Raw genomic sequence first — 14,087 nt, 5'->3', positions numbered from 1 at the left:
TTTTGATGTCATAATAATCAAAACAATTAAGATAGAAAGTTTAAACAAGTTACATTTTATGCACTATATAACACTACACAAAGGTCATTTTACAAACACAATTTACTAACACGTAACATGTTCATTGACTTCATCAGATAAAAAAACACATACAATATGTAAAAAAAATCTGATAATTTTTTTGCATCGTGTTATTCATCATCTTATTATCTACAGATAATATCGGCCATCATTTGGCTCATTTCACCACTTGTATGTACATCTAAACATATGCACATACTTTTTATCAATTTTCGCATTTCTGATGTAGTAGGAACAGGAACTAACAAATCGACATCATTGCCTACATTATCATCACTATCTACACCCATGGGATCCACTTCCATAGGCCGTAAAACATCCAAAATATCACTATCTGTTAAAATTGGCGCGGTACACAAATTAGTATCATCAACTGTGACAAATTCATCCAAAGATACCGAACTTTATAAAAGAGATGAAATATGCCCAAACATTTCACTGAATGTCGGTTCAGCTTCTTGATTGTCTTCAGATTCTTGAGTAGGTATTAAATCCATCATTTTGGAAAATCCCTCATGACGAAAACAATTTTCAATAGTCTTTGGTGTTACAAGATTCCAAGCAGTGCGCAACATATGCAATGTATCCAATAAGTTGACAGAGAAATATTCTTTTGCTTCAATTGCTGCCAAATATTTTCTTAGCAATTGTTTTTGGTAATAAAATTTTAAATTCTGTATTATGCCTTGATCACAAGGCTGTAAAATGCTCGTAGTGTTTGGAGACAAAAATATAAGCTTTATAGCTTTTAATCTCACTTCAGAGCGAGCTGGACAATTATCAACAATCATGGCAACTTTTCACTTTTCGAGTAAAAAGTGCTTATCAAAATTCAAAAGGCAATCAGTAAATGTTGTCGCGGTCATCCACGCATTCTTGTTTGCAGTTATTTTTTTTACATTTTTAAAACAGCGGAGATTTATGCTCTTCCCGATAACAAATAATGGCAGCTTTTCAGATCTCTCTGAATTGCAAGCCACCATCACTGTTATCCTCTCTTTGGACTTTTTGCCGCCAGAACACTGCTGTCCCTTAAATGATAAAGTTTTATTGAATAAGCAGCGATAGAACAACCCTGTCTTGTCGGCGTTAAAGACATCTCTCGCACTGTATTCTTCAAGCACTGTGGGCTATGTAGACTGCAGCCAATCCGATGTCATACTCGTTGAAACTTGATTTGCTTCACCACAAACATGTTTAAAAATGATGCCGTTTCTTTTCTTGAAATGTTCCACCCAACCTGGATTTGCAGTGAATTCAATGGCCATTTGAATTGCAAGCACATCCGCTTTTTCCATTAATAGAGGTCTCGCTATTGGAGATTCTGAGACCTAGCTTGTTTGAACCAAACAAGCAATGCCGCCTCCAAATCTTTGTGTTTGGCCGTTTCCTATCCGGCTCAAATATACTGCACTCAAACATTGCAGTACATTGGTCTCGATTGCTAACAACAACATAGAGTTAGCAATTCCAAACTTTTTACAAATTTCTGTTTTCGAAGAATCCCCTACATCTACTGCTTTAAGCAACTCCATTTTAACTTTAAGCGAAATAGCGAAACTTGCTTCACTATTCTGGATGGCACCAAGTTTTTAGCAAGATCATGTCAGTGCTAGTTGTCCTAACCAGGAGTTCACGCATTCATTTTATGGATAACACTCCTGACATTGCTGTACACACAGTTTACATAAGTGTTCTGTTACACTGAAATAATTATGTAATATCACTAATATTATGTAAATCACTATTCAGAGATTATTAACAGCTGTATTAAAGTAATCAATATAGCTGTTATTAATAACGTGATCCCGGATGCCACACTTGAAACAAGCAATCGCCCTGCGAAATTAAATTTAAGGAAGAAGAAGAAGGCCACATGGAACGTAAAATGTTCAAAAGAGAGTAAGATGGACATGGTCATCAATGAAATGGATAGGTACAAAATTGACATTTAGGAGCAACTGAAGTCATGTGGACAGGAAAAGGTCATTTCAAAACCGGAAATGGGTTTTTGGTTGTTTTTTCTGGAAGTAACCAAGTAAAAGAACATGGTGTCATTGTCATTTTGAATAAGGAATGTTCAAGGTCTCTTCTTGGATACAATCCCATTAATAGTAAAATGATGACGGTTAGACTTCAGAGCCAACCAGTAAACCTCATAAGTTTAGTCGCATATGCTCTGGCATCAACATCCACAGATGATGATATGGATGTTTATTATGAAAATCTCCAAGCAATTCTTTATATGGTCCCCAAAAAAAAAAAAAAAAAAAGGACGTTTTTATACTCGTGAGTGATTTCAATGCAAAAGTAGGCAAGACAGTTTCTTCTAGTCCGCAATGTGGTAGGTTTGGTCTTGGCACTAGAAATGAATGGGGAGAAAGTTTAAATAAATTTTGTCATCTGAACAGTCTCGTTATATGTAACACCCAAGAAGACTGTACATGGAAATCTCCTGATCATAAAACAAGGAATCACATTGATTACATCCTTATTCAACAAAGGTGGCATTCCAGTGTAATCACAGCAAAGACACTTCCTGGAGCAGATTGTGGCAGTGATCTTAGCTACTCCACGTGATTCTCAAGTTTAAGCTGAAAAAGATCACGAATGTGGTTTTCCCTAGATGACTGGATGGAGAAAATATTTCAAACAATTATATACTTGAAACAGGGAATCGTTTTCAAGCTCTATTAGAATTGGTTTATGACAATATGCTGCCTAGGGAATTTGGGAAAATACAAAAAGGATTTTTTAAGGATTCAGCAAATAGATACATTAAAGAGAGGCCAAAGATCACAAACCCATGGATTACAGAAGCCACTTTTAAACTTATTGAGCAGAGAAGAATTGCAAATGCCTACGGTGTACATGGAAATGAAGAGTATCAGGAACTGAGTAAAGTCATCAAACACTGTTGAAGCCAGGACAAACAGGATTATATCAATCGAAAGTGTAAAGAAATTGAATACCACAACAAACAAAACAACACTGAGAAGATGTATGATGTTATTAAGTCCCTAAAACAAAAGTTCTGTCCAAAACTTAATGTAATTAAGGACTGCAAGGGGGAAATTTTAACAGAGGAGAACACAATTAAAGGAAGGTGGAAGGAGCACTGTGAACAGCTCTTCAGAGCACCTACTGACACTAACGATCTGCCACCCCATTTTCAAGAGTGTGACCATGAACCAGTTCCATTGAAGGAAGAAGTTGAAAAAGCCATCAGAGAACTGACATGTGGCAAGTCACCTGGAATTACTGAAATCCTAGCAGAATTGATTAAAGCTACAGGTGAGTGCCAAGTTTTTTCACATAATGATTGTAAAGATTTGGGAAATGGGATGGTGGCCATCAGATTGGAAGAAATCAATTTTCATTCCCTTACCAAAAAAAAGGAGATCTGAAAATTTGCTCAAATTACAGGATTAGTAGCCTAATTTCTCACACTAGCAAGATTAAAATCATACTAAACAGAATTTCAAGAAAAGTTGAAGAAGAAATGCCAGAAGAGCAAGCAGATCTCAGAAGGGGCAGAGGAACCAGAGATCAAATTTTAAGTCTATGACTGATTATTGAAAATGTTCCAGTTGTTTTGTGTTTTATAGAGTATTCAAAAGCATTTGATTGGGTTCAACATGAGAAACTATGGGAAACAATAACTATTATGGGATTCCCAATTCACATAATTCAGCTGATTAAGCAACTGTACCAGGAACAGAAAGGTAACAAGGACTTTTTCAAAATCGGTAACTGTGTCAGACATGGCTGTATTTTGTCACCACACCTTTTTAATCTTTATGCCGAAGATATTCTGCATGACACTTTGGAAGATTTAGAGACTGGCATCGAAATTGGAGGACTAAAGATAAATAACGTTTGTCATGCAGATGATACTGTGCTAATCTGCAATTCCAAGGATCATCTTAAAGAAACTCTGAGGAGAATATGTGAAGCAAGTGAGAAAAAAAGGATTGTTTGTAAAAGGAATGTGTGTAAAACTAAAATTATGGTGATTGGTGATAATCATGGTTCCAGTAAAGTGATGATTAATGGGCAAGATGTCAAAGAAGTTGATGAATTTGATTAGTTAGGATCAAGAATAAATAAAAATGGTGACTGCTCAAATGATGTAAAGAGACGACAGGCAATTGTTAAAATGTTGGCCAGTGATCTGACAAAATTATGGAGAAATCAAGATCTGCCCTTAAAGACAAAACTGAGAATCGCTGATTCGTCAATTTTTCCAGTTGCCACTTATGGATGTGAAGGATGGATGAAGAGAGTTGACAGGAAGAAAATTGAGGCATTTGAAATGTGGTGTTACAGGAGAATACTGTGCACTTCTTACCTTGACTGAAGAACAAATGAGTGGGTATCAAATAAAACTGGCAGGCCTAAAATTCTTCTTCATAGCATCAACAAAAGAAAACTTAAGTTTTTTGGTCATATAGTAAGAAGGGAAAACTTTCTGTTGAAGAATATAATGGAAGAAAAAAATCGAGGGGAAGAGGTGCAGAGTGGGTAATCCCATCCTTCCACTAGGTGGAAGGACAGGATTAGTGAACTTTTGGGCATGACATTTTGTGATGCCACTCGTATAGCACATGATCGATGCAGTTGCAGGAATTTGTTTGTAGCCACAATAGCTCCTCAGGGAGCTATGTGATTAGAAGTAGAAGAAGAAGAAGAAGATAAAAATAATTACAAAAGAATTTTTGGGAAAGGTAAAAATATGAACAAAAAATTAGACTTCAAATTACATCAGTAAAATTATATGCAATTTATCCAACTTACTTGCACCAAGGATGGGTGGTGGTTTTAATAAATGTTGATCCTTTACACTGAAAATCTGTGGTGGCTGATTCTCAACTAGAGGCAAATTCTGAGGTAAATTAGTATGAGGAAGGGCACTCAGAGGTAATACCATAGCTGGATACAAAGTAGGGCCATAAAGTGGACCTGCTCTCATGGGGAAAAGCTCACCCGTAGCTGTCTCTGGAGTATCGGTATTATCAGGACCTACTGTATGACGGCGTAGCACCTGATACTGGGATACAGTCTCAGCATGGTGTTCTTCCTCATCAGACTCCAGATCAATATCACCATACTGTAAAATATATAGGATTTTTTACTGAAGTTCATTTAATGAGCTATTCCTTAAATGGGAGGGAAAGAAAACACAAAAAGAAGATTAGGCTTGACGTGAACCAGCACATTTCAACCTTACCAATAAGCAGTGCCATCGTGAGATATTTTTGTGTCTTAGGCAAATAAAGCATTTGGAGCCCTTTTTAAATTAAAATTAAATAATCCACACGACTGAGAATCGCCCCTACCCAAATGGTGCCCTAGGCATTTGCCTGGATGCCTACCATACCACAATGGCACTGCCAATAAGTACAATGAATCTGGGATATATGCATCAATTTTTATTGAATTCAGGTACAAATAAACACATACACTAAAATTTCTTTAGAACAAATACTGTTTTGAAAAAAAAGTTTCATTATAATGAAAATAATTCTTGGTCCTGGCTTATTTGTCTTATTATTAGTCTTTGAACAAGTTTCATTTGAGTGAAACAGCTTGGCTGTGCTAATTTAAACTATTTTGGTAGGAACTATCCTGCCATCACATACTGTTTGTAGTCTGTAGTTTTCCATCTAAATGGAAAAATGCAGATTCCACTGTTAGATCACACTCTCACGTGTAGAGAGTGGTGGTGGTAATTAGATCTGCTTACGTGTACAGAGCATCGGAAGAATCTTAACCATCTGGATATGGACTGTAACTACGCGGGCATATTCATTACTTTACTGATTGGCTTTGCTGGATACATTATCTCCACATCTTCACATACACATGGCAGCATTGCCATAGTCTGGTCTGATACCATATTTACCCAAGAAAATTAAAAAAAAAAGTCCACCAATGCATGAGATGTATTGGTATATAACAAAAGAAAAAATTTAATAAAAATTATAAATGACACTGCATAGTCTATCTGTATTTGATTGAATTAAAAAACTAAATAAGGGTTAAAGAATCCATTATCACACCCTTTTCTATGTTTTCCACATATCTGAATTTTTATGCCTTTTTTTTTCTCTCTCTTTTTTTTAAAACTCATCAGTATCCACATATTTTCATTGTACTAAGGTTGAGGAGCTGTATTAATGCAGTAGTAGAAAAGAAAAAGTTACCACAATAAATCAATGTACTAATATGTGAAAAGTAAAAATATGCTGAATCCACTACACCAAATTTCTGAATGTGTCATATTTCTTATAAGTTAATTATGCATTCAGAATAGCCTCTGAATGCAAAATATTTATACTTTTGTAATATACATATTTCACCATTTATTTATGATTGACTATTATATCCATACAAGGAAAGACTTTGAATATGTGGATTACAGAGCTTGGCAACCAGACACCGTAGAGTGGATCTGATTGAGGTCTGCAATGCTCTGATAGGAGAAAGCACAATGAATGAGCATGAAATTTTCACTGTTATAAATGAATCCAGAACAGTCATAAATTCAAATTATGTGGCAAGGGTCTAGGCTGGATTACAGGAAGTTTTCTTTTAGCCAGTGAGGTGTTAATTATTGGAATAATATGCCTCCATGGCAGGGGGGGGGGGAAGAGGGTGTTGAGATGATAACTTAAGGAAATTCCAAGTTAGCTGGGTAGGTATTTATGTGAGGAGGGAATCACATAGGTAGTTTTATTTTATTTTATTTTATTTTTTGACTGGTATAGCAGAAGCCTGAGGCTTCCCTGTACCATGTGGCTAATAATAATAATAATACTAACACTTAAGTATATACCTTGAATCAAAACAAAGTAAAGTACATTTATCCTTAAGGAAAAGTTGATTAATAACAACATCCAAATTTACATGCAGGCAGTTCCTGCTTTGAGTTCCCAGGTTTACGAGTTTTTTCCCCCCCAAGTATCAAGTATCAACAAAATCGAAAATATTATTTTTATTAACTGTATGGTGCAGATTTTATGTGCTTCTTAAAAGCATAAGCCCTCCCCCCCATCCTGTCTGTCTTTTTTGTACATATTGTACTCCCCATATTCAAATTCCTGATATCCCTGATACCTAAGTGATAAAAGGGATGGTTCTGATATCCCGACAATATCTGAATTTTTTGTCTTGATCAGTATTTAAATTTCATTAGGTATTTATTATTATTTTTATTAAATATATAAAAATACATTTCACATTAAATTTATACTTCTAAACAAGCTCCCATCATTAGGCCTATAAATGGAGTGCCAACTGTTTTTTGCAAATGGGTATTCGGTTTTCTCACTGATCGTTCACTGCAGGTAATATGGTAGGTAGGCAGCTCTCTGTCTTCTTTTCCACTAATGCTGGTGTTCCCCAAAGTTCAGTTCTTTCTCTCACTCTTTTGATCTTATATACTAATGACTCTCTTCTACTGTCTAGAAATTCTATCCATAGTTTTCATGATGACAACTCACTACATTTCACCTTCAAGTCTGAGAAACTTACACGAACAGCTTCAACTACGCCATTTCCATAAACACCAATCTCTAGATAATTTTGAAATGAACTACTCTTTCACCTTGTGGATAATAACAAAGTTAGTTTATTAATTAAGTGCTTTTGATCTAATTCTTAAACTTATTAGAAGGGTGACATTTCAGGATCCTTGCCAGATCCCATCATCAGCTCATACAGGGCTAAAATAAGGGGAACATAGAGCAAATTTAAATTTATATTCTTAACAATTTCAAAAAGTTACAATATTGCAATTTTACTAGAAAATAATGGCCATAAATAAATGAAATAAAATGATAAACTAAATTTATAAATTAATTTAATAAAAAATTAAACTATTACAATTTAAGTCACAAATAAATGAAATGACAATCTAAATTTTAAAAAGTAATTATATATAAAACAGCATATGAGCAGTGATCAATAAGTATTTACCCTCATCTAGAAATGTTCAAGTTAGGAATTTGATAAAGAGCTTATCCACAGATGATGAAAGTGCTAGCTAAGTTTTAAATCCCTAACTCAAATATTTCTTGGGGAGGGTAAATACTTATCGATCACCCCTCATAACTGTTAGCACCCCATACCTTGGCTTTCTTGTCTAAGACTGTTCAATTCAAATCCAAGGTGCTGCTGTTAAGGTTTTATACATTCATCAAGGTTCAACCAAAAAACATAGGAGTGGCCAGGTATTAAAGCCCCGAACCCAAAAACAATATGAAAGGTTGTTATTTGTTATTTTTGGTTTTTAGGAGCATTAGCAACTAAGGCCATATTGCTCCGGGGATATGCGGCTGTCATTCCCTGACCTTTCCGCATCCTCCGTATTTGGTGGTCATGGGCTTGAAGCCTGGTCTAATCAAGAAGCGTGTGCTACGCACTGCTGCTCCTGCCCACCAGGCTACGGAGGCACCATGAAAGGTTGAGACTAAAGAAATCTTACTCTTAAGGATAATGAGGCCTCACTACAAAACCCTATTGACACCTGTTACTATGGTAGGCTGAAATCTGTGGTGGGGAGATGCTATTGTACATGTACTGGTGTGGATTTTTTATTTTTATTTTTTTAAAACTCCTCTTCTACTTTGTACTTAAATATATTGTGATATTGTTGAGCAAAATTTACTCCCTAGTTTATGTTTATGGAATTAGATTCAAAAGGTGTTGTGCAAAATGCTGCTCTGAATTTTCTCCTATTGTTTTGTTGGTCTGTAGAAAGGACTGCTATGTTATCAAATTCCCATGGATCACTGCACTGGAAGGCATAGAATACCGTCAGGTTTGATTTGAGTGACTCCTCCATATTGAAATTTTTTTTACGTTTGTCCAATCTGGTATAGAGACATTTGTATGATTCTCCAATGTAGATCTTTTTTGTTTATTTGGGTAATTTTTCACTAATTTCTGGCAAGTATAGGATGCAGACATTAAATTTTTTTTCAGTAGGTTTCAGTTGATTAGTTGTGCTGACAGCTTGGTCTACTGTTTTCTTTATGGATAAGGAACCTGTCATCTAAGGACAGTTTTAATGATGCAATCTAGTTCTGCTGGAGGATTACATTGTTACTTATCCAAATGGATCTCAGGATGTAGAACTTAAAGATTTATATTTTTTTATGTGGATAGCAAAAACTGTAGTTTAGTATAAGACATGTAGCTGTTCATTTTTTGTATATTGACATCTATATTTCCTTGGGTTTGATGTTCAGGAATGGGAAGGTGCCACTGTTCTCTACTTCCATCTTAAATTTTATTTCAAGGTGAAAGGAAGTGAGGACACTGAAAGAGAAGGAATTTAATTCTTTAATTCAGCACTATGGCTTTAGATGGCTGTAATGTCATCAATGTACCTTAGCAAAAAAAAAAAAAAGCAAAGGCCAACTATTGGTAGCAGTTGAATGTTGCCATTCAGCTGCTACCAATAGGACCTTAACAAACATATAAAACCTTAACAGAACAACACATTAAAATAGAGCAGTCTCAGTTAAGACAAGCCAGCATATGAGGTGATGTTAGCACATATATGGTGTTTTAGTAGTAATAGTAGTAGTAGTAATGCACATAAAAAATAAAAAATAAAGCAGTTCACCCATCCATACCCTCCAATAATTTGTCTAGTTCTCCCTTGAATTTATTCAACTCATCCACTTCCACAACAGCAGATGGAAGCCTGTTCCAACAATAAACCACCTGCTCGCTGAAGGTAAATTTCTGCACATCTATCCTGCTGCAACCATTCTTCCTCAACTTCAATTTATGCAACTCATGTGTGTAGTCTTGGCAACTGGAAGAATACCATCAACATAAAGCTTACGCAATCCACTCAAGGCTTTAAACACTCAATAAGATCTCCCCACAAGGTGCTTGGTCTCGAGGTGCTGCAATTTGAAGAACTGAAGCCTTTCTAGGTAAGAGCACCCTTTTGTTCCCTTCACCAATCTGGTTATCCTTCTCTGCACCTGTTCCAGCAGACCTACATTCTTCCTAAAGTGAGGACACAAGACCTGTATACAGTACTCAAGATGCAACCTAACCATGGCCTTATACAGAGGGATAATGTTTAAAAAAAGTCACGAGTTAGGAATGAATGTGACAGTGTCTGCAATTCTGCCTAGACATGATAGGAGGGAGTATATGATGAGAGTCTTGTCAATCAATTTGGCCCTGGAGAGATTGTGCAAGGCTCAAGGGGTAGAATTTTTTTCAGCCTGATCTGTGCTTGTTGAGAAGAGAGACTGCTTCTACAGGGATGGGGTACACTTAACAGAAAGGGAGCAAGAATATTTGCTGATGCTATTGAGGCAGTGTTAGGTGGGTCGGAAAAATGCTAGTTGGGGGGATGCGCAAACGGATGGTTAACAGTGGACACAGGCAGAGGCAAAAGTGATTCTTGCACTACTTCTATTAGAATGAGCAGCAGCACGGAAAGCAAGCCAATGGAGATTTCCCAAACTGCTGGGAGTCATAGTGGAACAAGTAAATACATGGGCTGCATTAGGTTAACTAAGAGTAGAAACAGGTGCATGTATACTTACAAGTACACCAATGCTAGGAGTATAGTTAATAAATTTGATGAGCTTGAAGTGCTAGTCAAGACATCAAAGGCAGATACTGTTGGGATATCACAGACGTGGTATCACGCAGATATAAGAAGTGCAGAATTGGAATTTGGGGAGTACAGTGTGTGTACAGAAAGGATAGACAGGACAGGAAGGGAAGAGGGGTTATGCTGTTAGTTAGGAAACACATAAAATCTACGGAAGTGTATCCAATTGATGTTGGTGGACAATGCAGTTTTGAATCTGTTTGGTGTGACAACCACTGCAAAAGGAAAAATGAGAGTAGGTGTGTGTTATAGGCCTAATGAATCTGATGAGTATAAAGAGCAATTGTGCAGAGAAACAGAGTGGGCAAGTAAATCAGAATGTCTTATAATGGGGGATTTTAACTTTCCAGATATTGACTAGAACTTGTGGATTGGTCACTCACACAGTAGCAAGACTTTTGTGGATTTACTGGATGACTTTTCTACAGCAGCATGTTCGAAAGGCAACCAGAGGGAGTAATACTCTTGATCTGATTATCAGCAGTGATTATTCATGCATTAAGAATTTGCAGTTAAAGGAACCACTGGGTGACAGTGATCACAACGTATTCATATAGGAATTACTTAAAGATGTAACTACCATCAAGGCTAAAGGGAAGGGCTTTTACTTTTGCAAAGGTGACTACAGGGGTCTCAGACAGTTTTTAAATTCTGTGAAGTGGGATCAACTTATGATGTTACCAACGTTGAATTCTAAATGGGAAACCCTTCAGAGACTTAATCTTGGAGGCTACTAGGCTTTTCATTCTAACTAAGAAATACTGTTCAAGGTTCAGGCCTAAATGGATGTCAGATGAATCAATGAGGCTCATGGCAGAGAAGAAAAATGTATGGGATGCATAAAATTATCAGGTGACACAGAAGCCTATGCCAGATATAAGCTTGTCTGTAATCAAGTCACAAAGAAGGTTAGGCAGGTGAAGGCAGGTTACGAGAAATCTTTGGCAAAGGATGCAATGAAAAACAGCAAAGAGTTCTTTACTTATGTAAACTCTAGAAGGAAAGTGATGAATCAGATTGGCCCACTTAACATAGATGGGTTGACTATTGATGATCATGCTCAGGTAGCTGATAAACTGAATGAGTATTTTGCATCTACATTACCACATGAGGAATTATTTCAATGAGGGGAATGCCAGAAGTTTATCAAACTCTATCAGCTAGCTAAGTGATTTTGTAATAACTGAGAGCAAAGTGGAGGAGAAATTGTTAAAGTTAAACTTAAGGAAGACACCTGTGCTGGATGGGATCTATCCAGTTATATTAAAGGAGGCAGCAAAGCAAGTAAGCAAACCCTTAGCCATAATTATGAGAGCTTCCTTGGACTCAAGGGAGGTCCCTATGGACTGGAGGTGTGCAAATGTATCACCAATTTACAAAGGGGGTTCAAAAGGTGACACAAGTAACTATAGACCAGTTAGTTTAACTTTGTTGTGGGGGAAATAATGGAGTCACTGGTTAAAGAAGCATTGCAGGATCATCTAGACAAGACTGCAGTAATAGTTAAGACACAGCATAGGTTTGATAAAGGGAGGTCTTGTCTGACCAATTTGATTGGATACTATGATGTGGTCATGAAGGAACTGAATGTCAAAAATAATTTTGATATCATATACTTGGATTTCAGGAAAGCTTTTGATACTGTTACACATGGAAGACTGCTGTACAAAATGAAGAGCTATGGTAAGTTGCTACAATGGATAAAGGGATGGTTTAGTGGGAGATGACAAAGAGTGATAATCAATGGACACTGCTCTTCGTAGACAAATGTTATTAGTGGAGTTCTCCAGGGTTTGGTGCTGGGCCCATTGTTGTTTTGTGTATTCATTAATGATATTGATGAAGGTATATCAGGATTAATGTTCAAGTTTACAAATGATACAAAGGTTGGCAGGTTTGTTAACAACAGTAAAGACAGTATGCTACTCCAACTGGATCTAGATAAGTTGGGCAAATAGGCTGAGAAGAGTCAACTGAAGTTTTACATTGAAAAATGCAAAGTACTACGTATGGGAAGCAATAACCCAAGAGAATCATACCAACTGTGTGGTACTACACTTAAGGTGGTAGAAAATGAAAAAGACCTGGGAGTAATTGTACAGTCAGATATGAAGTTTTCTGAGCAATGCAGACAGGCTGCCAGGGCAGGTCATCAAGTTTTGTAAATGATATATAGGAATTTTGCTAGCAGGGAAAAGGAGGTGATTGTCTCTCTGTATAAGGCAATGGTCAGGCCACGCCTTGAGTACTGCGTACAGGTCTGGAGGCCTCATTTTAGGAAGGATGTAGAGTTGCTAGAATGAGTACAAAGAAGGGCAACAAGATTGGTGAGGGGAACAAAGGGGTGCTCTTACCACGAAAGGCTTAAATTCTGCAAATTGCAGTGCCTGGAGAGTAGGCACCTGCGAGGTGATCTGATTGAGGTATATAAGGCCCTGAATGTGTTGAGCAAGCTGAATGCTGATGGGATTCTTCTTCTTGCTCAGATTAAGAACCTGAGGGGGCATAGATTTAAATTGAGGAAAGACAGTAGTAGAATAGATGTGCATAAATTTGCCTTTAGCCAGAGGGTGGTTGATTGGTTGAACAGACTTCCATCTTTTTTTGTGGGAGTTTATAGCCTAAATAAATTTAAGGCTGAGCTGGACAGGCATTTGGAACAAATGGAGGGGTGAAATGGGAGGGTTTTTTTTTTTTGGCTACTGCTGCATAAGCTTGCTTTCTTGCATCATATTCCTCTACTAATGCTAATGATCACCTCCTTATTCCTGCTAGCAGAGTTTCTGTATATCATTGACAAAACCCCATGAGCTGTCCTAGCAGCAGGTCTGACTGCACAGTTACCTCCAGGTCTTTTTCCTTCTCCACTACCCTGAGTGTAGTACCACAAAGTTGATAATTTACTCTGGGGTTACTGCTACCCATGTGCAGTACCTTACATCTATCAATTTTAAACTTCAACTGCCATTTCTTAGCCCATTGACCCAATTTTCCTAGCTCTTTTTTCAATAGCTCCCCTGATCACTGTCATTAACCACCCTTCATATAATCTGCAAACTTAGGTATTAAGCCTGATATACTTTCATCAATATCATTGATAAATATTGAAAACAATTATGGCCCCAGCACTGAACCCTAGGGAAGTCCGCTGATAACATTAGCCCACAAAGAGCAGTGCCTATCGATAACCACTCTCTGTCTTCTTCCAATTAACCATCCCTTTATTCATAGCAGTATCTTTCCCTTAACACCACATTGTTCCAGTTTGTACAGCAGTCTTTTATGTGCAATAGCATCAAAAGCCTTCCTAAAAAATCAAAATATGTGATGTCAAAATTATTTTCTGCAAAGTTTT

The 14,087-nt window shown here is 36.9% G+C and overlaps 1 protein-coding gene across 1 annotated transcript in view; it reads right to left on the bottom strand.

Annotated features, from left to right (window-relative positions):
* Window positions 1–14,087, bottom strand: part of Sik3 (Salt-inducible kinase 3) — a 474,358-nt gene that overhangs the window by 157,912 nt on the left and 302,359 nt on the right. The window contains exon 10 of the mRNA XM_090388735.1: window positions 4,879–5,191. Within this exon, the coding sequence (XP_090244861.1) occupies window positions 4,879–5,191 (313 nt within the window). The remainder of the gene's footprint in view (window positions 1–4,878; window positions 5,192–14,087) is intronic.

Source organism: Mastigoproctus giganteus, chromosome 2 (assembly GCF_048544385.1).
Source record: "Mastigoproctus giganteus isolate SK-2022 chromosome 2, ASM4854438v1, whole genome shotgun sequence".
Lineage (NCBI taxonomy): Eukaryota > Metazoa > Arthropoda > Arachnida > Uropygi > Thelyphonidae > Mastigoproctus > Mastigoproctus giganteus.
Note: the sequence above shows the minus strand (reverse complement) of the source record. Positions and strands in the feature narration are given on the sequence as shown.